The sequence below is a fragment of the Oncorhynchus nerka genome, linkage group LG3 (assembly GCF_034236695.1).
Source record: "Oncorhynchus nerka isolate Pitt River linkage group LG3, Oner_Uvic_2.0, whole genome shotgun sequence".
NCBI classification, from domain to species: domain Eukaryota; kingdom Metazoa; phylum Chordata; class Actinopteri; order Salmoniformes; family Salmonidae; genus Oncorhynchus; species Oncorhynchus nerka.
The window spans coordinates 67,738,858-67,765,214 of record NC_088398.1 but is presented as its reverse complement, the minus strand read 5'-3'; the positions used below and the strand labels follow the sequence as shown (position 1 = coordinate 67,765,214).

Here is a 26,357-nt window from a genome sequence, read left to right as displayed (position 1 = left end):
CCATTCCTCTCTCTCTCTCTCCATCCTCCTCTTCTCACCCCCTCCATTCCTCTCTCTCCATCCCCCTCTTCTCATCCCCCTCCATTCCTCTCTCTCTCCATCCTCCTCTTCTCACCCCCTCCATTCCTCTCTCCCTTCATCCTCCTCTTCTCACCCCCTCCATTCCTCTGTCCCTCCATCCTCCTCTTCTCATCCCCCTCTACCCCTCTCTCTCTCCATCCTCCTCTTCTCATCCCCCTCTACCCCTCTCTCTCTCCCTCCTCCTCTTCTCACCCCCTCCATTCCTCTCTCCCTCCATCCTCCTCTTCTCACCCCCTCCATTCCTCTCTCTCTCCATCCCCCTCTTCTCATCCCCCTCCATTCCTCCCTCTCTCCATCCTCCTCTTCTCACACCCTCCATTCTCTCTCCCTTCATCCTCCTCTTCTCACCCCCTCCATTCCTCTCTCTCTCCATCCTCCTCTTCTCACCCCCTCCATTCCTCTCTCTCTCTCTCTCCATCCTCCTCTTCTCACCCCCTCCATTCCTCTCTCTCCATCCCCCTCTTCTCATCCCCCTCCATTCCTCTCTCTCTCCATCCTCCTCTTCTCACCCCCTCCATTCCTCTCTCCCTTCATCCTCCTCTTCTCACCCCCTCCATTCCTCTCTCCCTTCATCCTCCTCTTCTCACCCCCTCCATTCCTCTCTCCCTTCATCCTCCTCTTCTCACCCCCTCCATTCCTCTCTCCCTTCATCCTCCTCTTCTCACCCCCTCCATTCCTCTCTCTCTCCATCCTCCTCTTCTCACCCCTCCATTCCTCTCTCTCTCTCTCTCTCCATCCTCCTCTTCTCACCCCCTCCATTCCTCTCTCTCTCCATCCTCCTCTTCTCACCCCCTCCATTCCTCTCTCCCTCCATCCTCATCTTCTCACCCCCTCTACCCTCTCTCCCTCCATCCTCCTCTTCTCATCCCCCTCTACCCCTCTCTCTCTCCAACCTCCTCTTCTCATCCCCCTCCACCCCTCTCTCTCCATCATCCTCTTCTCATCCCCTCCATTCCTCTCTCCCTCCATCATCCTCTTCTCACCCCCTCCATTCCTCTCTCCCTCCATCCTCCTCTTCTCATCCCCTCCATTCTTCTCTCCCTCACGCCATCATCCTCTTCTCACCCCCTCCATTCCTCTCTCCCTCATCCTCCTCTTCTCACCCCTCTACCCTCTCTCCCTCCATCCTCCTCTTCTCATCCCCCTCTACCCCTCTCTCTCTCTCCACCCTCCTCTTCTTATCCCCTCCATTCCTCTCTCCCTCCCTCCATCATCCTCTTCTCATCCCCTCCATTCCTCTCTCTCTCCATCCTCCTCTTCTCACCCCTCCATTCCTCTCTTCCTCCATCCTCCTCTTCTCACCCCTCCATCCCTCTCTCCCTCCATCCTCTTCTCGTCACCCCCTCCATTCCTCTCTCTCTCCCTCCATCCTCCTCTTCTCATCCCCTCCACCCCTCTCTCTCTCCCTCCATCCTCCTCTTCTCATCCCCTCCATCCATCCCTCTCTCCCTCCATCCTCCTCAACTCATCCCCCTCCATTCCTCTCCCTCCATCATCCTCTTCTCATCCCCTCCATTCCTCTCTCCCTCCATCATCCTCTTCTCATCCCCTCCATTCCTCTCTCCCTCCATCCTCCTCTTCTCATCCCCTCCATTCTTCTCTCCCTCACGCCATCATCCTCTTCTCACCCCCTCCATTCCTCTCTCCCTCATCCTCCTCTTCTCACCCCCTCTACCCTCTCTCCCTCCATCCTCCTCTTCTCATCCCCCTCTACCCCTCTCTCTCTCTATCCTCCTCTTCTCATCCCCCTCTACCCCTCTCTCTCTCTCCATCCTCCTCTTCTTATCCCCTCCATTCCTCTCTCCCTCCCTCCATCATCCTCTTCTCATCCCCTCCATTCCTCTCTTCCTCCATCCTCCTCTTCTCACCCCTCCATCCCTCTCTCCCTCCATCCTCCTCTTCTCACCCCTCCATCCCTCTCTCTCCCTCCATCCTCTTCTCGTCACCCCCTCCATTCCTCTCTCTCTCCCTCCATCCTCCTCTTCTCATCCCCTCCACCCCTCTCTCTCTCTCTCCCTCCATCCTCCTCTTCTCATCCCCTCCATCCATCCCTCTCAACTCATCCCCCTCCATTCCTCTCCCTCCATCCTCCTCTTCTCATCCCCCTCCATTCCTCTCTTCCTGCACCCTCCTCTTCTTATCCCCTCCATCCCTCTCTCCCTCCCTCCACCCTCCTCTTCTTCTCCTCCTCTCTACAGGTACCAGTGGTGTTCCAGGTCCTGCTGGTGTTCCCGGGAGCGCGGGGGGGAAGGGAGACAAGGGAGATCAGGGTGGACAAGGAGGACAGGGCGAGCAGGGCTTAAAGGGAGAACGAGGATACTCTGGACTTCCTGTAGGTCACTTCCTGTTTCTCACTGACTGATCCATTTGTGATGTCATGACAGTCTAGTTGGTTTATCATGACACGTGACTAGTGTCCACCATCTGACTTGTGTGTGTATGTATATGTGTGTGTGTGTGTGTGTGTATATGTGTTTGTGTGTGTTACAGGGGCAATCTGGCCTTCCAGGTGTTGATGGACTGAAGGGAGAGATGGGATTGCAGGGTGTGCCTGGTTTCCCAGGTGAGTGGTACATCTAATTTAGACAAGGTTTCCCAGGTGATTGGTGTAGATCATTTAGACAAGGTTTCCCAGGTGAGTGGTGTAGATCATTTAGACAAGGTTTCCCAGGTGAGTGGTGTAGATCATTTAGACAAGGCTTCCCAGGTGAGTGGTGTAGATCATTTAGACAAGGTTTCCCAGGTGAGTGGTGTAGATCATTTAGACAAGGTTTCCCAGGTGAGTGGTGTAGATCATTTAGACAAGGTTTCCCAGGTGAGTGGTGTAGATCATTTAGACAAGGTTTCCCAGGTGAGTGGTGTAGATAATTTAGACAAGGTTTCCCAGGTGAGTGGTGTAGATTATTTAGACAAGGTTTCCCAGGTGAGTGGTGTAGATCATTTAGACAAGGTTTCCCAGGTGAGTGGTGTAGATCATTTAGACAAGGTTTCCCAGGTGAGTGGTGTAGATCATTTAGACAAGGTTTCCCAGGTGAGTGGTGTAGATCATTTAGACAAGGTTTCCCAGGTGAGTGGTGTAGATCATTTAGACAAGGTTTCCCAGGTGAGTGGTGTAGATCATTTAGACAAGGTTTCCCAGGTGAGTGGTGTAGATCATTTAGGTTTGCAACTGCACAAGGGGACAAAGATCGTACTTTTTGGAGAAAAAAAAAGGTGTTTTCTATAGAAAATAGAACATTTGTGGGCAGAACTGAAAAAGTGGGTGCGTGCAAGGAGGCCTACAAACCTGACTCAGTTACACCAGCTCTGTCAGGAGGAATGGGCCAAAATTCACCCAACTTGCTGTGGAAGTCTACCCGAAACATTTGACCAAAGTTAAACAATTTAAAGTCAATGCTACCAAATACAAATTGAGTGTGTGTTAAGTTCTGACCCACTGGGAATGTGATGAAAGAAATAATAGCTGAAATAAATCATTCTCCCTACTATTATTCTGACATTTCACATTCTTAAAATAAAGTGGTGATCCTAACTGACTAAAGACAGGGATCTTTTACTAGGATTAAATGTCAGGAATTGTGAAAAGCTGAGTTTAAATGTATTTGGCTAAAGTGTATGTAAACTTCCGACATCAACTGTAGATGTTCAGTTTATCAGGTCCCAGGCTCCCATGACTGTTATGATTATTTATATCCAAGTTAATTACAATGAGCTTTTTGCTTTAGCCCCCGCTGTACCTGATAGAGCCGTTCTAGTCTCGCGTACTGAAATAAGTTGTGAGGCTCATTGTGAGGGAGACTAGAGCAAACCCAGAAGTTCTGACTGAGTGCACATTTAAGTACCCCCAGGACAGTCCATTTACTTTGTGCTGTATTAATTTATGTTATGAAATCCTGTGATTTAATTGGGGCAGTTCCCCATAGCTGGCAAAGCAGTCCAAGCGATATTCACACGGCCTATGCACCCCGGAGCTGCTGCTGAACAGCTTGTTTTTAACAATATATTTTTGAAACAGAAAAATGTACACATTTCCTGCACGTTTATGAGCATTTAAACATTATATATATATATTTTTTTAAATTTAAAGTACCAGTCAATAGTTTGGACACACCTACTCATTCAAGGGTTTTTATTTATTTAAAAAAAATAACTATTAAGTTCCTCTCTTCTTCAGGGACAAAGGGTGAATTGGGTGTGTTTGGATTGAAAGGAGAGCTGGGAGACAGAGGATTCCCAGGAACTAAAGGTGAGTGGAGAGACACAACATTAAACCAAACAGTCAGTAAACCAAATCACTGTGAGCTTCATAGCATCAAACACCTACTGTATAGTGGCCATTGAGTGCTGACATGTATATTCTGAATATATGCCATGCAGCAGACAGACACTTTTCCCCACATATGAATAATAATAAGATTTGGTAATTATCTGAATCGCCTTTCCTTGTTTCAGGTAATGATGGCCCCCCTGGTCCTCCTGGCCTCCACACCTTCATCAAGGGAGAAAGCGGCTTCCCGGGTAGTCAGGGCCCTCAGGGGCCTGTGGGGCCCTCAGGTTTCCCTGGGCTGAAAGGACAGCAAGGTGAGAGTTCAAACCATCCTGTCTACAATGAGCCGATATATTATGACCAAACATCAGCTCTGATCACCCCATAATATATGATCTTACACCCCCTCTTCCATCCATCCGTCCATCCATCCATTCTCTCTCTCCCTCTCCTTTTTTCACTTTCTCTCTCCTCTCTCGCTCTCTGTCTCCCAGGTATGACAGGTATTCAGGGTATTAAAGGTGACGAGGGAAACCCTGGGATTAACGGTCTCCCCGGAGCCAAGGGAGAACCAGGCCTGTTTGGTCCCTCAGGTGAGAGTCACATCCCCTTTGTCCAGTTTATAGCCACACTGAAAAGGATACTACACTGTATGTAGGATAAAATACTATATGATGTACTAGTGTTATCCAGACATTTGATTCTCAGACTGGGAACTAATGTTCCATTTGACCCTGACCTTCATCTTTGACCTTTGACCCTTGTCCCTATAGGACCGAGAGGGTATCCCGGACCCCCTGGACCTGATGGTGTTCCGGGTCAGGTAGGTCCTCCCGGCCCCTCCTCCATGGAGCATGGTTTCCTGGTAACCAGGCACAGCCAATCGGTGGAGGTTCCACAGTGTCCAGAGGGAACATCGCTGATCTATGATGGATACTCCCTACTCTACATCCAGGGCAATGAGCGTTCCCACGGACAGGACCTGGGTAAGAGAGAGAGAGCTAGGCAGAGAGATAGATGTTGTATCTATCTTGTGTTTCAATCAATCAATCAAATGTGTTTATGAAGCCCTTCTTACGTCAACTGATGTCACAAAGTGCTGTACAGAAACCCAGCCTAAAACCCCAAACAGCAAGCAATACAGGTGTAGAAGCACAGTGGCTAGGAAAAGCTCCCTAGAAAGGCCAGAACCTAGAAAGAAACCGAGAGAGGAACCAGGCTATGAGGGGTGGCCAGTCCTCTTCCGGCTGTGCCGGGTAGAGATTATAACAGAACATGGCCAAGATGTTCAAATGTTCATAAATGACCAGCAGGGTCAAAAAATAATAATCACAGTGGTCGTAGAGGGTGCAACAAGTCAGCACCTCAGGAGTAAATGTCAGTTGGCTTTTCATAGCCAATCATTCAGAGTATCTCTACCGCTCCTGCTGTCACTAGAGAGTTGAAAACAGCAGGTCTGGGACAGGTAGCATGTCTGGTGAACAGGTCAGTGTTCCGTAGCCGCAGGCAGAACAGTTGAAACTGGAGCAGCAGCACGAACAGGTGGACCGGGGACAGCAAGGAGTCATCAGGCCAGATAGTCCTGAGGCATGGTCCTAGGGCTCAGGTCCTCAGAGAGAGAGAAAAATAAAGAAAAAAGAGAGAAAGAAAGAAGGAAAGAGAGAAAGAAAGAGAAGAGAGAGAAAAAGAGAGAATTCGAGAGAGCATACATACTGGACACCCAGATTAGACAGGAAAAATACTCCAGGTATTTATACCCTAGCCCCCGACACATAAACTATTGCAGCATAAATACTGGAGGCTGAGACAGGAGGGGTCGGGAGACACTGTGGCCCCGTCAGGAAGGATTTAACCCCACCCACTTTGCCAAAGCACAGCCCCCACACCACTAGAGGGATATCTTTAACCACCAACTTACCATCTTGAGACAAGGCAGAGTATAGCCCACGAAGATCTCCTCCACGGCACAAACCCAAGGGGGGGCGCCAACCCGGACAGGAAGATCACGTCAGTGACTCAACCCACTCAAGTGACACACCACTCCTAGGGACGGCATGGAAGAGCCCCAGTAAGCCAGTGACTCAGCCCCTGTAATAAGGTTTGAGGCAGAGAATCCCAGTGGAAAGAGGGGAACTGGCCAGGCAGAGACAGCAAGGGCGGTTCGTTGCTCCAGTGTCTTTCCGTTCACCTTCACACTCCTGGGCCAGACTACACTCAATCATATGACCCACTGAAGAGATGAGTCTTCAGTAAAGACTTAAAGGTCGAGACCGAGTCTGCGTCTCTCATATGGATGGGCAGACCATTCCATAAAAATGGAGCTCTATAGGAGAAAGCCTGCCTCCAGCTGTTTGCTTAGAAATTCTAGGGACAGTAAGGAGGCCTGCGTCTTGTGACCGTAGCGTACGTGTAGGTATGAACAGCAGGACCAAATCGGAAAGATAGGTAGGAGCAAGCCCATGTAATGCTTTTTAGCAGTAAAACCTTGAAATCAGCCATTGCCTTTAACAGGAAGCCAGTGTAGAGGCTAGCACTGGAGTAATATGATCACATTTTTTGGTTCTAGTCAGGATTCTAGCAGCCGTGTTTAGCACTAACTGAAGTTTATTTAGTGCTTTATCCGGGCAGCCGGAAAGTAGAGCATTGCAGTAGTCTAACCTAGAAGTGACAAAAGTATGGATTATTCTTCTGCATCATTTTTGGACAGAAAGTTTCTGATTTTTGCAATGTTACGTAGATGGAAAAAAGCTGTCCTTGAAACAGTCTTGATATGTTCGTCAAAAGAGAGATCAGATCAGCATCACACATAACTATTTGTGTGTATCTCTGTCTGTGTGTAGGTACGGCTGGTAGCTGTCTGAGGAAGTTCAGTCCCATGCCCTTCCTCTTCTGTAACATCAACAACGTCTGTTACTTTGCCTCCCGTAACGACTACTCCTATTGGCTTACCTCCCCTGAGCCCATGCCAATGAACATGGACCCTATCACCGGCCAGGGCATCAGGCCCTTCATCAGCAGGTAGCTGTGTGTGTGTGTGTGGGGGGGGGGTCCACTTCAATCAGTGTAGATGAAGGGGAGGAGATGGGTTAAAGAAGGACTTTTAAGCCTTGAGACAATTGAGACATGGATTGTGTATGTGTGCCATTCAGAGGTTGAATGAGAGCAAGACAAAAGATGTAAGTACCTTTGAACGGGGTATGGTAGTAGGTGCCAGGCGCACCGGTTTATGTCAAGAACTGCAACTCTGCTGGGATTTTCACACTCAACAGATTCCCGTGTGTATCAACAATGGTCCACCACCCAAACAACATGATTAATGCAATCCTGGGAAGCATTGGAGTCAACATGGGCTAGCATCCCTGTAGAATGCTTTCAAACCATTGCCCCTGATGATTTGAGGCTGTTCTGAGGACAAAGGGGTGCAAATCAATATTAGGAAGGTGTTTCTTATGTTTTGTACACTCAGTGTATGTTTCTGCTCTCACCTAGGAGATATGTGTGTGGGTATGTTTGTAGGTGTATGTTTGTGTTGTGTGCATCCATGTAAGTGTGCGTGCATGGATAGCATGTGTATTGACCTCTACCTATGCCAACAGGTGTTCTGTGTGTGAGGCTCCTGCCATGGTGATAGCAGTACACAGTCAGAATATCATGATCCCATCATGCCCCAATGGCTGGGACTCACTCTGGATTGGCTACTCCTTCGTCATGGTGAGAGAGACTAAACGAATATTACAACGCCATGCTTGCTGTATCAGCACTTACCTTCTGTATCAGTACTTACCTTCTGTATCAGTACGCACCTTCTGTATCAGCACTTACCTTCTGTATCAGTACTTACCTTCTGTATCAGTACTTACCTTCTGTATCAGCACTTACCTTCTGTATCAGTACTTACCTTCTGTATCAGTACTTACCTTCTGTATCAGCACTTACCTTCGGTATCAGCACCTACCTTCGGTATCAGCACTCACCTTCTTTATCAGTAGCAGTACTCTCTCTGTCTCCTCTCTGTCTCTCTCTCCGCCCTTCTCTCTGTGTAGCATACCAGTGCAGGTGCTGAGGGCTCTGGCCAGGCCCTGGCATCTCCTGGCTCCTGTCTAGAAGAGTTCCGGAGCGCTCCCTTCATCGAGTGTCACGGGCGTGGAACCTGCAACTACTACGCCAACTCCTACAGCTTCTGGCTGGCCGCCATCGAGGACAATGAGATGTTTACGTAAGCCAAGAACAACTCTCTTTCTCTCTCTCTCCGTCTATCTTTTCCTTTCTGGCTACCAGAACTCTGACATGGTCTTGATTGATTGATGTCGTCTCACATCTCGTTCCAGGAAACCCATACCCACCACGCTAAAGGCAGGAAGTCTCCGGACTCACATTAGCCGTTGCCAGGTGTGCATGAAGAGGACATAGGCCTCGCCGCTGACCGATCTGTGACCCTTAACCTCCCACCACAACCCGTGACCCCACCAATCTTTCCGCGGTGTGGCTTGACTTCTTGTTATTGATCAAAGGATGGTGCTATTTCACTGTGTGTGAGGGAGGAGAGGGACAGAGACACACAGACAACAAAATACCCAGAGATCGCCGAAAGAGCAGATCACACACACACACACAAACACATACACACACACACACACACACACACACACACACACACACACACACACACACACACACACACACACACACACACACACACACACACACACACACCGGAGACCAAGCCATAACACCAACCGGCCCTTCGCTCCATCATGCAGAACTCTTTACTAACATTATCACAACGTTTCTCTAATGAATGGCGCCCAGTTTACGACTGCACTGAGTACACCCCCCCCCATTTGTAAACTGGCGTCCATTTTGAAAGGGGGTGTTTGTGCAAGTCAGGTGCTATTGAATCTTATCTATTTGCCTTATTATTTTCACTCAATGGCACTGACTTTCAGCTCTGAGTTACCGTTATAAATATTGTTATTGTTCTTCACGTCTTTTATCTTTTTACTCTTTAAATAACACAGTACTAATTTAAGAATGGGAGTTACCACTGGCTTGTCACAGTGAGAGATCACCATAGGTTAAGTGTTACTAGCACACAGGCATAGTGATGGTTATGTTGTAAATATATTGCTTTTCTTTTTCCTACTTAACATAACAGCCACCATAATCTCTATTTCAATTTGTATTTTATTTATGAAATTTATGAGAATATGTAGAGTGGATATGAGTTGCCAAATAACCATAAACAATGTGAGATATGAAAGTACAGTATGTTATTCTGGTCCAGCCGGACCCAGGCCCTTAAAGTTACAATACTGCGTTTAGCATTACATATTACATTTAGCATTATATGTTACATTTAGCATTACATGTTACATTTAGCATTACATGTTACATTTAGCATTATATGTTAAATTTAGCAGTACATGTTACATTTAGCAGTACATGCTACATTTAGCATTACATGCTACAGTTAGCATTACATGTTACATTTAGCATTATATGCTACAGTTAGCAGTAAATGTTACATTAAGCATACATCAGTCCTGCCGCTATAGGCCAAGACCTCCAGTGCCTTGTGGTTCACTATGAAAAACAGAACAGTGAAATAAAGCTGTGGCAACATCACTGAAAGTGTGTGTGTATGTACAGTGCATTCGGAAAGTATTCAGACCCCTTGAGGTTTTACATATTTTACATTTACATTTACATTACATTTAAGTCATTTAGCAGACGCTCTTATCCAGAGCGACTTACAAATTGGTGCTTTCACCTTATGACATCCAGTGGAACAGCCACTTTACAATAGTGCATCTAGGTCTTTTAAGGGGGGGGAGGGGGAGAAGGATTACTTTATCCTATCCTAGGTATTCCTTAAAGAGGTGGGGTTTCAGGTGTCTCCGGAAGGTGGTGATTGACTCCGCTGTCCTGGCGTCGTGAGGGAGTTTGTTCCACCATTGGGGGCCAGAGCAGCAACAGTTTTGACTGGGCTGAGCGGGAAACTTCCTCAGTGGTAGGGAGGCGAGCAGGCCAGAGGTGGATGAACGCAGTGCCCTTGTTTGGGTGTAGGGCCTGATCAGAGCCTGGAGGTAGTGAGGTGCCGTTCCCCTCACAGCTCCGTAGGCAAGCACCATGGTCTTGTAGCGGATGCGAGCTTCAACTGGAAGCCAGTGGAGAGAGCGGAGGAGCGGGGTGACGTGAGAGAACTTGGGAAGGTTGAACACCAGACGGGCTGCGGCGTTCTGGATGAGTTGTAGGGGTTTAATGGCACAGGCAGGGAGCCCAGCCAACAGCGAGTTGCAGTAATCCAGACGGGAGATGACAAGTGCCTGGATTAGGACCTGCGCGCTTCCTGTGTGAGGCAGGGTCGTACTCTGCGGATGTTGTAGAGCATGAACCTACAGGAACGGGCCACCGCCTTGATGTTATTTGAGAACGAAAAACCTGTTTGTTACCTTACAGCCTTATTCTAAAATGGATAACAAACAAATCCTAATCGATCCACACAAAATAACCCATAATGACAAGTGAAAACAGGTTTTTCAACATTTTTGCAAATGTATAAAAGAAAAAAATGGGAAACCCTTATTTACATAAGTATTGTGTCAAGGCACAGATCTGGGGAAGAGTACCAAAAAGTATCTGCAGCATTGAAGGTCCCCAAGAACACAGTGGCCTCCATCATTCTTAAATGGAAGAAATTTGGAACCACCAAGACTCTTCCTAGAGCTGGCTGCCAGGCCAAACTGAGAAATCGGGGAAGAAGGGTCTTGGTCAGGGAGGTGACCAAGAACCAGATGGTCACTCTGACAGGGCTCTAGAGTTCTTCTGTGGAGATGGGAGAACCTTTCAGAAGGACAACCATCTCTGCAGCACTCCAACAATCAGGCCTTAATGGTAGAGTGGCCAGACGGAAGCCACTCCTCAGTAAAAGACACATGAAAGCCAGCTTGGAGTTTGCCAAAAGGCACCTAAAGGCTCTCAGACTGGGGCGAAGGTTCACCTTCCAACAGGACATTGACCCTAAGCACACAGCCAAGACAACGCAAGAGTTGCTTCGGGACAAGTCTCTGAATGTCCTTGAGTGGCCCAGCCAGAGCCCTGACTTGAACCCGATCTAACATCTCTGGAGAGAGCTGAAAATAGCTGTGCAGCAACGCTCCCCATCCAACCTTACAGAGCTTGAGAGGATCTGCAGTAAGTCGCTCTGGATAAGAGCGTCTGCTAAATGACTTAAATGTAAATGTAAATGTAAGAATGGGAGAAACTCCCCAAATACAGGTGTGCCAAGCTTGTAGCGTCATACCCAAGCAGACTCGAGGTTGTAATTACTGCCAAAAGTGCCTCAACAATGTACTGAGTAAAGGATCTGAATACTTATGTAAATGTGATATTTATGTTTTTTTATTTTTAATAAATTAGCAACAATTTCTAAAAAACAGTTTTTGCTTTGTCATTATGGGATATTGTGTGTAGATTGATCAGGGAAAAACTATTCAATGCATTTTATAATAAGTCTGTAACCTAACAAAATGTGGATACTTTCAGAATGCACTGTATGTGTATGTCATTGGAGTCCAGACTGGCACATATTCTCTCACACACACACACACACACACACACACACACACACACACTCTTAGTACGGGGGGGGGTAAGCTTGCCATGTCTATGCAGAGTGTTTGTGTGTTTTATCACAAGCCAAAGGAGTTTCCACACACGCTCACACACACTTGCTCTTGTTGACGGAGAAACTTCATGGCTTGTAGTTTGTGTGCAGAAGAATCCTTAAAAAGAGGAAGAGTGTCGTCAAACACTTATCTGTTCACTCAGCCACTCAATCTACTTAGTGTACAGCAATAGTTCTGTGTATGTTTCCGAATAAGTCTTTCACATTATTTCGCATGTTGAAGATTATTAATCATATGCTAGAACCCAAAGAAAGGCACATGTATATTCTTATTATTACACTGATATACTTGACCATGCCAACTGAATAGCCTTACTATTCCTGTACATACAGAACATAGAGGGAAAGGGGATACCTAGTCAGTTGCACAACTGAATGCATTCAACCAAAATGTGTCTTCCACATTTGACCCAACCCCTCTGAATCAGAGTGGTGCGGGCTGACTTCATCAACATCATTGGCACCCAGGGAGCAGTTGTTAGGGGTTAAGTGCCTTGCTCAAGGGCAGAACAGTAGATTTTTCCACCTTGCCAGCTCGGGATTTGGACCAGTGACCTTTCAGTTACTGGTCTAACACTCTTAATCACTAGATTTCCTGTTGCCCCCTAGATAGGCCTAATGCAATAGTCTTCCTGTGACAATTAGTTAGATAGATTTAGATATACTTGATTTGCCATTTTGGTCAAAGACAGAGAGGGATGCATGTATGACTATGCATTTCAAGATTCCTGTGTGTTTTAAATCTACAGTACTTTCAAACACCTTTTTAGAATTTATATTGCCAACTGGCAGGTGTCCCAAATCTAGAACATGAACCCTTCCCTGCTGCTCCCCTCTTTCTTCTTGAACTCTAGAACCCTAGAACCAGCCCTGAATCAGTCAAGTATCAAATTAATTAGATGGAAGAAATTAAGCTACCAGACCTTACAAGCTACTTGTAACCAACAATCTTTCATATAATTAGTTTTGACCCAATCATAGCCTTTTGAATGTAGATTGGCTAACATGACTCATCCTGCCCTTTGGTCTTGGTCAATGAGGGTCAGATTCAGAGATTTATTTCCATATCACCTATACATGATTGCATCCTCTTCTCATATTATGTCATTACTCAACCATATTTTATGTGTTTTGTTATTATTCTTCCCAAATGCTCATTCATAAATACCGTATAAGCAGGACTCATTGAGGAGTAAGACAAGAGTCCTCGGGTTGTAGTCCCTAGTTTATGATGAGTAAACAGACCAAAACTATTCCCCTCACCTCCCAGTCCTCATACTGTGTAACTCATTCAATAAAATAATTTCTATAAAATATCATGCATTTTCATAACTGTGTCCTAGATATATGATATGATATCATATTGGTGGCAGCGTTGGGATACAGGCTACAGTTGGTCTGGGTACCAGTCTGCTTAGCTAACATTCCACTCTGTATTCCGTGTCCTATGCCAAAGTTTAGCAGAAAGTTTAGCGAAACAGACTTCTATGGGCACGGGTAAGTCTCGGGCAAGGAGCGAACAACCACTGTAGACACAGATCTCCGTTATTTAATGTTAGTTATTACAGACAGATCTGGCATTTCTCCATCTGGAAAATACTACTTACAACACAACTGCAATTATTTTATTTTATATTTGTCCAAGATAGCTAGCTGCAAAGCTAGCAAGCTAGTTAATTTAAGATATCTCTAGATCCAGTTCGCCAGCAGAGCAGCACTCGCCAAAAAGACAGGTATGTCACGTTTGCTTTTAGAACTTTCTAATCACCTCTAACGTTGTTTGGTATGCAATCGCACTAGCTACATATATTTAGCTGAAAATACTTGATGAAATGGATTGTTTCTTTGTAGCTAGCTATCTAGCTTGGTTGTAGGCTGTAGGTTACAGTAGGCAAGTACAGTAACATTGCAGTAGCTAGCTAACGTTACACCTTTACTGAATGACAACAATATAGCCTGAACACTTGCTAGTTGGGCTTAGAAATTGACAAATGAACATATGGAGCGATCACACATACATGCAGGTGTGGTGGTGTCACTTTTTATTTTTTAGCTATATACCAGCTTTATGTAGTGAAAATACTCCAGCCTTTGGTGCTCCGGAGTGGCGCAGTGGTCTAACACCTAACCCAAACCGGCTGCGCGCGTGCGCCATCGTGCGCTATCGTGCATACATGTATTTTGTCCACCCACACCAAACGCGATCACGACATGCAGGTTAAAATATTAAAACAAACTCTCAACCAATTAGCTTAATTTGGGTACAGGTTGAAAAGCATTAAACATGTATGGCAATTTAGCTAGTTAGCTTGCTGTTGCTAGCTAACATTAATTTGTCCTATTTAGCTAGCTTTCTGTTGCTAGCTAATTTGTCCTGGGATATAAACATTGAGTTGTTATTTTACCTGAAATGCACAAGGTCCTCTACTCCGACAATTAAACCACACATAAAACGGTCAGCCGAATCGTTTCTAGTCATCTCTCCTCCTTCCAGGCTTTTTCATATTTGAACTTATATGGTGATTGGCATCTAAACTTTCATACTATTACTACACCGGCAACACAATTCGTCTTTCAATCACCCACATGGGTATAACCAATGAGGAGATGGCACGTGGGTACCTGCTTCTATAAACCAATGATCTGCGTCAGAAATAGAAAGTTCTATTTTAGCCCTTGGCATCGCAGATGCTCGTTTGCGCGCGAGCAGTGTGGGTGCAATAATTGAATAACATGGATTTCTAAATGTATTTTGCAACGCGCACGCGACATGTCCGGTCTGGTGCACTACTGTTCCACTGGATGTCATAAGGTGAATGCACCAATTTGTAAGTCGCTCTGGATAAGAGCGTCTGCTAAATGACTTAAATGTAAATGTAAATCTCAGTGCTAGACGCCTCACTACAGACACCCTGGTTCGAATCCAGCTGTATCACAGCCGGCCGTGATTGGGAGTCCCATAGGGCAGCGAAGAATTGGGCCAGCGTCGTCCGGGTTTGACCGGTGTAGGCCGTCATTGTAAATAAGAATGAGTTATTAACTGACTTGCCTAGTTAAATAAAGGTTAAATAAAATAAACAGCAGGTCTCCCATGAACAAATGATGTTGACCTCAATGGGACAACCAGGTAATTAAAGCTATGTTCTGTGCATTCTCACTAGATAGAAGTGTGTCTTTCAGTGGAAGATTTTCAAAAGAAAATAGATAATGATAGTCTCAGCAATTTTCAGTCAGATGAGACACCTGGTCTCATTCATTTACAGATTGAGAATGATTTCCATATCTGTTATTGCTAACGGTGTAACTATGTGTTGTTGCTTTTAATAAACACACAGCAAACCAAAAGCTGCCAACATTGCAGTGGGTGCCGGATAGACAATGGTGGTAAATATCTCATTAAAATTGAATTGAATTCATTAATGTGGCCACTTAATTTACTGTATGGTTATCGTTCTAAGTTATGCATACTTAATGTGAATGTGCCTTTACCCTAGGTCCTTCATTCTCGAATGTGAAGCCGACGGACCCTAGCAGGAAGGACCAGAGAAAAGTGTTTGCTTAAGGTATGACTTCATATTGAGTCAAATGTCATTTCACTCAAGTTCAGATTGAGATTTAGAGTGACTGACATGAATTGGAACGTAAAAAGCATGAGCTGGCGACACACAGATACAATTATATATATATATATAAACTAGCAGTCATTTATTGGGTAAAACACCAACGTTTTGGTATCACTGTGCCTTCTTCAGGGTAATGTCATGAATACTTGAACCAGGTTATGTAGACAAACATTTCAATTAGTGCAACAATGACAATAGTGAGCAGTGTGACATAATTATTAGGTTAATAAGAATGAATTGAGTGAAACTGTTAAAAGACAATAGTTTACAACATGTTGAATATATTAGACTATTATTATCATATGGCAACATAGTTAGATATTGGACATAATATTAACATACATCATTGTAATAAGACATGTGTTACAGTAACTCTTTTGGTTCAACCATAATGCATAATAGCATCATCAACAGGGGGAACATATTGGGTGTACGCTGATAAGCTGTAGAAAGAATATATTCATCTGTAAGACTTGTTCTTAAATAACAAGAATAATTGTTCATAAGAAGGGCCTGAGATCAAAGTCAATATACAGACCACTAAGGGTCAATGTTTTTGAATTGGATCATGAGCAGGGCCTGAGATCAAAGTCAATATACAGACCACTAAGGGTCAATGTTTTTGAATTGGATCATGAGAAGGGCCTGAGATCAAAGTCAATATACAGACCACTAAGGGTCAATGTTTTTGAATTGGATCATGAGAAGGGCCTGAGATCAAAGTCAATATACAGACCACTAAGGGTCAATGTTTTTGAATTGGATCATGAGAAGGGCCTGAGATCAAAGTCAATATACAGACCACTAAGGGTCAATGTTTTTGAATTGGATCATGAGAAGGGCCTGAGATCAAAGTCAATATACAGACCACTAAGGGTCAATGTTTTTGAATTGGATCATGAGAAGAGCCTGAGATCAAAGTCAATATACAGACCACTAAGGGTCAATGTTTTTGAATTGGATCATGAGCAGGGCCTGAGATCAAAGTCAATATACAGACCACTAAGGGTCAATGTTTTTGAATTGGATCATGAGAAGGGCCTGAGATCAAAGTCAATATACAGACCACTAAGGGTCAATGTTTTTGAATTGGATCATGAGAAGGGCCTGAGATCAAAGTCAATATACAGACCACTAAGGGTCAATGTTTTTGAATTGGATCATGAGAAGGGCCTGAGATCAAAGTCAATATACAGACCACTAAGGGTCAATGTTTTGAATTGGATCATGAGAAGGGCCTGAGATCAAAGTCAATATACAGACCACTAAGGGTCAATGTTTTTGAATTGGATCATGAGAAGAGCCTGAGATCAAAGTCAATATACAGACCACTAAGGGTCAATGTTTTTGAATTGGATCATGAGCAGGGCCTGAGATCAAAGTCAATATACAGACCACTAAGGGTCAATGTTTTTGAATTGGATCATGAGAAGGGCCTGAGATCAAAGTCAATATACAGACCACTAAGGGTCAATGTTTTTGAATTGGATCATGAGAAGGGCCTGAGATCAAAGTCAATATACAGACCACTAAGGGTCAATGTTTTTGAATTGGATCATGAGAAGGGCCTGAGATCAAAGTCAATATACAGACCACTAAGGGTCAATGTTTTTGAATTGGATCATGAAGGGCCTGAGATCAAAGTCAATATACAGACCACTAAGGGTCAATGTTTTTGAATTGGATCATGAGAAGAGCCTGAGATCAAAGTCAATATACAGACCACTAAGGGTCAATGTTTTTGAATTGGATCATGAGCAGGGCCTGAGATCAAAGTCAATATACAGACCACTAAGGGTCAATGTTTTTGAATTGGATCATGAGAAGGGCCTGAGATCAAAGTCAATATACAGACCACTAAGGGTCAATGTTTTTGAATTGGATCATGAGAAGGGCCTGAGATCAAAGTCAATATACAGACCACTAAGGGTCAATGTTTTGAATTGGATCATGAGAAGGGCCTGAGATCAAAGTCAATATACAGACCACTAAGGGTCAATGTTTTTGAATTGGATCATGAGAAGGGCCTGAGATCAAAGTCAATATACAGACCACTAAGGGTCAATGTTTTTGAATTGGATCATGAGCAGGGCCTGAGATCAAAGTCAATATACAGACCACTAAGGGTCAATGTTTTTGAATTGGATCATGAGCAGGGCCTGAGATAAAAGTCAATATACAGACCACTAAGGGTCAATGTTTTTGAATTGGATCATGAGAAGGGCCTGAGATCAAAGTCAATATACAGACCACTAAGGGTCAATGTTTTTGAATTGGATCATGAGCAGGGCCTGAGATCAAAGTCAATATACAGACCACTAAGGGTCAATGTTTTTGAATTGGATCATGAGCAGGGCCTGAGATCAAAGTCAATATACAGACCACTAGGGGTCAATGTTTTTGAATTGGATCATGAGCAGGGCCTGAGATCAAAGTCAATATACAGACCACTAAGGGTCAATGTTTTTGAATTGGATCATGAGCAGGGCCTGAGATCAAAGTCAATATACAGACCACTAAGGGTCAATGTTTTTGAATTGGATCATGAGAAGGGCCTGAGATCAAAGTCAATATACAGACCACTAAGGGTCAATGTTTTGAATTGGATCATGAGAAGGGCCTGAGATCAAAGTCAATATACAGACCACTAAGGGTCAATGTTTTTGAATTGGATCATGAGCAGGGCCTGAGATCAAAGTCAATATACAGACCACTAAGGGTCAATGTTTTTGAATTGGATCATGAGCAGGGCCTGAGATCAAAGTCAATATACAGACCACTAGGGGTCAATGTTTTTGAATTGGATCATGAGCAGGGCCTGAGATCAAAGTCAATATACAGACCACTAAGGGTCAATGTTTTTGAATTGGATCATGAGCAGGGCCTGAGATCAAAGTCAATATACAGACCACTAAGGGTCAATGTTTTTGAATTGGATCATGAGAAGGGCCTGAGATCAAAGTCAATATACAGACCACTAAGGGTCAATGTTTTTGAATTGGATCATGAGCAGGGCCTGAGATCAAAGTCAATATACAGACCACTAAGGGTCAATGTTTTTGAATTGGATCATGAGCAGGGCCTGAGATCAAAGTCAATATACAGACCACTAAGGGTCAATGTTTTTGAATTGGATCATGAGCAGGGCCTGAGATCAAAGTCAATATACAGACCACTAAGGGTCAATGTTTTGAATTGGATCATGAGCAGGGCCTGAGATCAAAGTCAATATACAGACCACTAGGGGTCAATGTTTTTGAATTGGATCATGAGAAGGGCCTGAGATCAAAGTCAATATACAGACCACTAAGGGTCAATGTTTTGAATTGGATCATGAGCAGGGCCTGAGATCAAAGTCAATATACAGACCACTAAGGGTCAATGTTTTTGAATTGGATCATGAGCAGGGCCTGAGATCAAAGTCAATATACAGACCACTAGGGGTCAATGTTTTTGAATTGGATCATGAGCAGGGCCTGAGATCAAAGTCAATATACAGACCACTAAGGGTCAATGTTTTTGAATTGGATCATGAGCAGGGCCTGAGATCAAAGTCAATATACAGACCACTAAGGGTCAATGTTTTGAATTGGATCATGAGAAGGACCTGAGATCAAAGTCAATATACAGACCACTAAGGGTCAATGTTTTTGAATTGGATCATGAGAAGGGCCTGAGATCAAAGTCAATATACAGACCACTAAGGGTCAATGTTTTGAATTGGATCATGAGCAGGGCCTGAGATCAAAGTCAATATACAGACCACTAAGGGTCAATGTTTTTGAATTGGATCATGAGCAGGGCCTGAGATCAAAGTCAATATACAGACCACTAGGGGTCAATGTTTTTGAATTGGATCATGAGCAGGGCCTGAGATCAAAGTCAATATACAGACCACTAAGGGTCAATGTTTTTTAATTGGATCATGAGCAGGGCCTGAGATCAAAGTCAATATACAGACCACTAAGGGTCAATGTTTTTGAATTGGATCATGAGAAGGGCCTGAGATCAAAGTCAATATACAGACCACTAAGGGTCAATGTTTTTGAATTGGATCATGAGCAGGGCCTGAGATCAAAGTCAATATACAGACCACTAAGGGTCAATGTTTTTGAATTGGATCATGAGAAGGGCCTGAGATCAAAGTCAATATACAGACCACTAAGGGTCAATGTTTTTGAATTGGATCATGAGCAGGGCCTGAGATCAAAGTCAATATACAGACCACTAAGGGTCAATGTTTTTGAATTGGATCATGAGCAGGGCCTGAGATCAAAGTCAATATACAGACCACTAAGGGTCAATGTTTTTGAATTGGATCATGAGCAGGGCCTGAGATCAAAGTCAATATACAGACCACTAAGGGTCAATGTTTTTGAATTGGATCATGAGCAGGGCCTGAGATCAAAGTCAATATACAGACCACTAGGGGTCAATGTTTTTGAATTGGATCATGAGAAGGGCCTGAGATCAAAGTCAATATACAGACCACTAGGGGTCAATGTTTTTGAATTGGATCATGAGCAGGGCCTGAGATCAAAGTCAATATACAGACCACTAAGGGTCAATGTTTTTGAATTGGATCATGAGCAGGGCCTGAGATCAAAGTCAATATACAGACCACTAAGGGTCAATGTTTTTGAATTGGATCATGAGAAGGGCCTGAGATCAAAGTCAATATACAGACCACTAAGGGTCAATGTTTTTGAATTGGATCATGAGAAGGGCCTGAGATCAAAGTCAATATACAGACCACTAAGGGTCAATGTTTTTGAATTGGATCATGAGCAGGGCCTGAGATCAAAGTCAATATACAGACCACTAAGGGTCAATGTTTTTGAATTGGATCATGAGCAGGGCCTGAGATCAAAGTCAATATACAGACCACTAGGGGTCAATGTTTTTGAATTGGATCATGAGCAGGGCCTGAGATCAAAGTCAATATACAGACCACTAAGGGTCAATGTTTTTGAATTGGATCATGAGCAGGGCCTGAGATCAAAGTCAATATACAGACCACTAAGGGTCAATGTTTTTGATTTGGATCATGAGAAGGGCCTGAGATCAAAGTCAATATACAGACCACTAAGGGTCAATGTTTTTGAATTGGATCATGAGCAGGGCCTGAGATCAAAGTCAATATACAGACCACTAAGGGTCAATGTTTTTGATTTGGATCATGAGCAGGGCCTGAGATCAAAGTCAATATACAGACCACTAAGGGTCAATGTTTTTGAATTGGATCATGAGCAGGGCCTGAGATCAAAGTCAATATACAGACCACTAAGGGTCAATGTTTTTGAATTGGATCATGAGCAGGGCCTGAGATCAAAGTCAATATACAGACCACTAAGGGTCAATGTTTTTGAATTGGATCATGAGCAGGGCCTGAGATCAAAGTCAATATACAGACCACTAAGGGTCAATGTTTTTGAATTGGATCATGAGAAGGGCCTGAGATCAAAGTCAATATACAGACCACTAAGGGTCAATGTTTTTGAATTGGATCATGAGCAGGGCCTGAGATCAAAGTCAATATACAGACCACTAAGGGTCAATGTTTTTGAATTGGATCATGAGCAGGGCCTGAGATCAAAGTCAATATACAGACCACTAGGGGTCAATGTTTTTGAATTGGATCATGAGCAGGGCCTGAGATCAAAGTCAATATACAGACCACTAAGGGTCAATGTTTTTGAATTGGATCATGAGCAGGGCCTGAGATCAAAGTCAATATACAGACCACTAAGGGTCAATGTTTTTGATTTGGATCATGAGAAGGGCCTGAGATCAAAGTCAATATACAGACCACTAAGGGTCAATGTTTTTGAATTGGATCATGAGCAGGGCCTGAGATCAAAGTCAATATACAGACCACTAAGGGTCAATGTTTTTGAATTGGATCATGAGCAGGGCCTGAGATCAAAGTCAATATACAGACCACTAAGGGTCAATGTTTTTGAATTGGATCATGAGCAGGGCCTGAGATCAAAGTCAATATACAGACCACTAAGGGTCAATGTTTTGAATTGGATCATGAGCAGGGCCTGAGATCAAAGTCAATATACAGACCACTAAGGGTCAATGTTTTTGAATTGGATCATGAGCAGGGCCTGAGATCAAAGTCAATATACAGACCACTAAGGGTCAATGTTTTTGAATTGGATCATGAGCAGGGCCTGAGATCAAAGTCAATATACAGACCACTAGGGGTCAATGTTTTTGAATTGGATCATGAGAAGGGCCTGAGATCAAAGTCAATATACAGACCACTAAGGGTCAATGTTTTTGAATTGGATCATGAGCAGGGCCTGAGATCAAAGTCAATATACAGACCACTAGGGGTCAATGTTTTTGAATTGGATCATGAGCAGGGCCTGAGATCAAAGTCAATATACAGACCACTAAGGGTCAATGTTTTTGAATTGGATCATGAGCAGGCTTATTGGTCTGCACTCAGGTGAAACAACAGATATGGAATGCATTTGTCAACAACGGTTGTGTCAATGAAGGCATATTACAAAGGTTGAGAGGTGAGTACACACTTCCAATGTGGCCTACATCTGTTATTAAACTTGAGTGATGACTAAGCCCTAAAGGTTGTGAAACTTCACAGATTAAGCCTATGTCAGTTAAGATCTTGATGCCAAAGCTAATCACTGAATATCCTACTACAAGGACTCAGTCAGGTTGCTAAACTTCTGTATTATATGAACACACACAGCAGGGGTTGTCAGGGAGAATACTCTAAGCAGTCAGGAAATGCTCGTATTGTGGATTTTAGTGACTGAATGCAACAAAAAAGAAACAGCACAGCGCCATGATCACTCCGCCTCTCAATCACATAGTTTAGCTTCATGATCACTCCACCTCTCAATCACACGCTCACTCACATAATTTAGCTTCATGATCACTCCACCTCTCAATCACACGCTCACTCACATAGTTTAGCTTCATGATCACTCCGCCTCTCAATCACACGCTCACTCACATAGTTTAGCTTCATGATCACTCCGCCTCTCAATCACACGCTCACTCACATAGTTTAGCTTCATGATCACTCCGCCTCTCAATCACACGCTCACTCACATAGTTTAGCTTCATGATCACTCCGCCTCTCAATCACACGCTCACTCACATAGTTTAGCTTCATGATCACTCCGCCTCTCAATCACATGCTCACTCACATAGTTTAGCTTCATGATCATTCTCATTTAAGGTAATTGGGCCTCTATTTTAGGAGAGGAACGACATGCATGACCTTCTGGCTCTCCTCTCTACTGAGACCGATCTGACCACAGCAGCGCAGGCCCAGCTCTAACAGACCGATCTGGCCACAGCAGCGCAGGCCCAGCTCCAACAGACCGATCTGGCCAGCAGCAGCGCAGGCCCAGCTCCAACAGACCGATCTGGCCACAGCAGCGCAGGCCCAGCTCCAACAGACCGATCTGGCCACAGCAGCGCAGGCCCAGCTCCAACAGACCGATCTGGCCACAGCAGCGCAGGCCCAGCTCCAACAGACCGATCTGGCCACAGCAGCGCAGGCCCAGCTCCAACAGACCGATCTGACCACAGCAGCGCAGGCCCAGCTCCAACAGACCGGTCTGACCACAGCAGCGCAGGCCCAGCTCCAACAGACCGGTCTGACCACAGCAGCGCAGGCCCAGCTCCAACAGACCGGTCTGGCCACAGCAGCGCAGGCCCAGCTCCAACAGACCGATCTGACCACAGCGCAGGCCCAGCTCCAACAGACCGGTCTGACCACAGCAGCGCAGGCCCAGCTCCAACAGACCGGTCTGACCACAGCAGCGCAGGCCCAGCTCCAACAGACCGGTCTGACCACAGCAGCGCAGGCCCAGCTCCAACAGACCGGTCTGACCACAGCAGCGCAGGCCCAGCTCCAACAGACCGGTCTGACCACAGCAGCGCAGGCCCAGCTCTAACAGTGGTCTTCCCAACAGGCTGTCCTGTTCTGCTCCCCTTTGGCAACAGCTACTGCCACAACAAAAGAGGATTGCTCTGAAGAGTACCTGCTGGATACAGGTAATTGAAATTATATCACACACATATTTATGTGTGCAGGCACTAAGTCATTCTGTCGTTCTCTCACACACACACACACACACACACACACACACACACACACTTGAAGTTTGCACTGTCGGTTAGGGGCTCGTAAGTAAGCATTTCACTGTAAGGTCTGTTGTATTCGGCGCATGTGACTAATTATATTTGATTTGATTTGAACATTTGATTCGGGTTCGTGTATAGTAAAAGCTTTGTCATTAAAATAATATTTTTTATTTTTTTTTATTTTTTTATTTCACCTTTATTTAACCAGGTAGGCTAGTTGAGAACAAGTTCTCATTTGCAACTGCGACCTGGCCAAGATAAAGCATAGCAGTGTGAACAGACAACACAGAGTTACACATGGAGTAAGCAATTAACAAGTCAATAACACAGTAGAAAAAAAATGGGCAGTCTATATACAATGTGTGCAAAAGGCATGAGGAGGTAGGCGAATAATACAATTTTGCAGATTAACACTGGGGTGATAAAAGATCAGATGGTCATGTACAGGTAGAGATATTGGTGTGCAAAAGAGCAGAAAAGTAAATAAATAAATAAATAAAATAAAAAAAAACAGTATAAAAACAGTATGGGGATGAGGTAGGTGAAAATGGGTGGGCTATTTACCAATAGACTATGTACAGCTGCAGCGATCGGTTAGCTGCTTGGATAGCTGATGTTTGAAGTTGGTGAGGGAGATAAAAGTCTCCAACTTCAGCGATTTTTGCAGTTCATTCCAGTCACAGGCAGCAGAGTACTGGAACGAAAGGCGGCCAAATGAGGTGTTGGCTTTAGGGATGATCAGTGAGATACACCTGCTGGAGCGTGTGCTACGGATGGGTGTTGCCATCGTGACCAGTGAACTGAGATAAGGCGGAGCTTTACCTAGCATGGACTTGTAGATGACCTGGAGCCAGTGGGTCTGGCGACGAATATGTAGCGAGGGCCAGCCGACTAGAGCATACAAGTCGCAGTGGTGGGTGGTATAAGGTGCTTTGGTGACAAAACGGATGGCACTATGATAGACTGCATCCAGTTTGCTGAGTAGAGTGTTGGAAGCCATTTTGTAGATGACATCGCCGAAATCGAGGATCGGTAGGATAGTCAGTTTTACTAGGGTAAGCTTGGCGGCGTGAGTGAAGGAGGCTTTGTTGCGGAATAGAAAGCCGACTCTTGATTTGATTTTCGATTGGAGATGTTTGATGTGAGTCTGGAAGGAGAGTTTGCAGTCTAGCCAGACACCTAGGTACTTATAGATGTCCACATATTCAAGGTCGGAACCATCCAGGGTGGTGATGCTAGTCGGGCATGCGGGTGCAGGCAGCGATCGGTTGAAAAGCATGCATTTGGTTTTACTCGCGTTTAAGAGCAGTTGGAGGCCACGGAAGGAGTGCTGTATGGCATTGAAGCTCGTTTGGAGGTTAGATAGCACAGTGTCCAATGACGGGCCGAAAGTATATAGAATGGTGTCGTCTGCGTAGAGGTGGATCAGGGAATCGCCCGCAGCAAGAGCAACATCATTGATATATACAGAGAAAAGAGTCGGCCCGAGAATTGAACCCTGTGGCACCCCATAGAGACTGCCAGAGGACCGGACAGCATGCCCTCCGATTTGACACACTGAACTCTGTCTGCAAAGTAATTGGTGAACCAGGCAAGGCAGTCATCCGAGAAACCGAGGCTACTGAGTCTGCCGATAAGAATATGGTGATTGACAGAGTCGAAAGCCTTGGCGAGGTCGATGAAGACGGCTGCACAGTACTGTCTTTTATCGATAGCGGTTATGATATCGTTTAGTACCTTGAGCGTGGCTGAGGTGCACCCGTGACCGGCTCGGAAACCAGATTGCACAGCGGAGAAGGTACGGTGGGATTCGAGATGGTCAGTGACCTGTTTGTTGACTTGGCTTTCGAAGACCTTAGATAGGCAGGGCAGGATGGATATAGGTCTATAGCAGTTTGGGTCCAGGGTGTCTCCCCCTTTGAAGAGGGGGATGACTGCGGCAGCTTTCAATCCTTGGGGATCTCAGACGATATGAAAGAGAGGTTGAACAGGCTGGTAATAGGGGTTGCGACAATGGCGGCAGATAGTTTCAGAAATAGAGGGTCCAGATTGTCAAGCCCAGCTGATTTGTACGGGTCTAGGTTTTGCAGCTCTTTCAGAACATCTGCTATCTGGATTTGGGTAAAGGAGAACCTGGAGAGGCTTGGGCGAGGAGCTGCGGTGGGGGCGGAGCTGTTGGCCGAGGTTGGAGTAGCCAGGCGGAAGGCATGGCCAGCCGTTGAGAAGTGCTTATTGAAGCTTTCGATAATCGTGGATTTATCGGTGGAGACCGTGTTACCTAGCCTCAGTGCAGTGGGCAGCTGGGAGGAGGTACTCTTGTTCTCCATGGACTTCACAGTGTCCCAGAACTTTTTGGAGTTGGAGCTACAGGATGCAAACTTCTGCCTGAAGAAGCTGGCCTTAGCTTTCCTGACTGACTGCGTGTATTGGTTCCTGACTTCCCTGAACAGTTGCATATCACGGGGCTATTCGATGCTATTGCAGTCCGCCACAGGATGTTTTTGTGCTGGTCGAGGGCAGTCAGGTCTGGAGTGAACCAAGGGCTGTATCTGTTCTTGGTTCTGCA

General features: G+C 45.0%; 1 protein-coding gene and 1 long non-coding RNA gene across 2 annotated transcripts in view; both read left to right on the top strand.

Annotated features, from left to right (window-relative positions):
* Window positions 1-9,973, top strand: part of LOC115118045 (collagen alpha-1(IV) chain-like) — an 85,798-nt gene extending 75,825 nt beyond the window's left edge. The window contains exons 39-48 of the mRNA XM_065014917.1: window positions 2,280-2,413; window positions 2,572-2,644; window positions 4,256-4,327; window positions 4,534-4,662; window positions 4,843-4,941; window positions 5,122-5,334; window positions 7,189-7,366; window positions 7,945-8,059; window positions 8,392-8,564; window positions 8,677-9,973. Coding sequence (XP_064870989.1) covers window positions 2,280-2,413; window positions 2,572-2,644; window positions 4,256-4,327; window positions 4,534-4,662; window positions 4,843-4,941; window positions 5,122-5,334; window positions 7,189-7,366; window positions 7,945-8,059; window positions 8,392-8,564; window positions 8,677-8,758 — 1,268 coding nt within the window. The 3' untranslated portion in view covers window positions 8,759-9,973. The remainder of the gene's footprint in view (window positions 1-2,279; window positions 2,414-2,571; window positions 2,645-4,255; window positions 4,328-4,533; window positions 4,663-4,842; window positions 4,942-5,121; window positions 5,335-7,188; window positions 7,367-7,944; window positions 8,060-8,391; window positions 8,565-8,676) is intronic.
* Window positions 9,974-13,498: 3,525 nt separating this feature from the next.
* On the top strand, window positions 13,499-23,374 carry LOC115118044 (uncharacterized). The gene is made up of 4 exons (XR_003861772.2): window positions 13,499-13,768; window positions 15,371-15,419; window positions 15,530-15,598; window positions 22,899-23,374. It is a non-coding gene; the product is annotated as an uncharacterized LOC115118044 (long non-coding RNA).
* The last annotated feature ends 2,983 nt before the right edge of the window (window positions 23,375-26,357 follow it).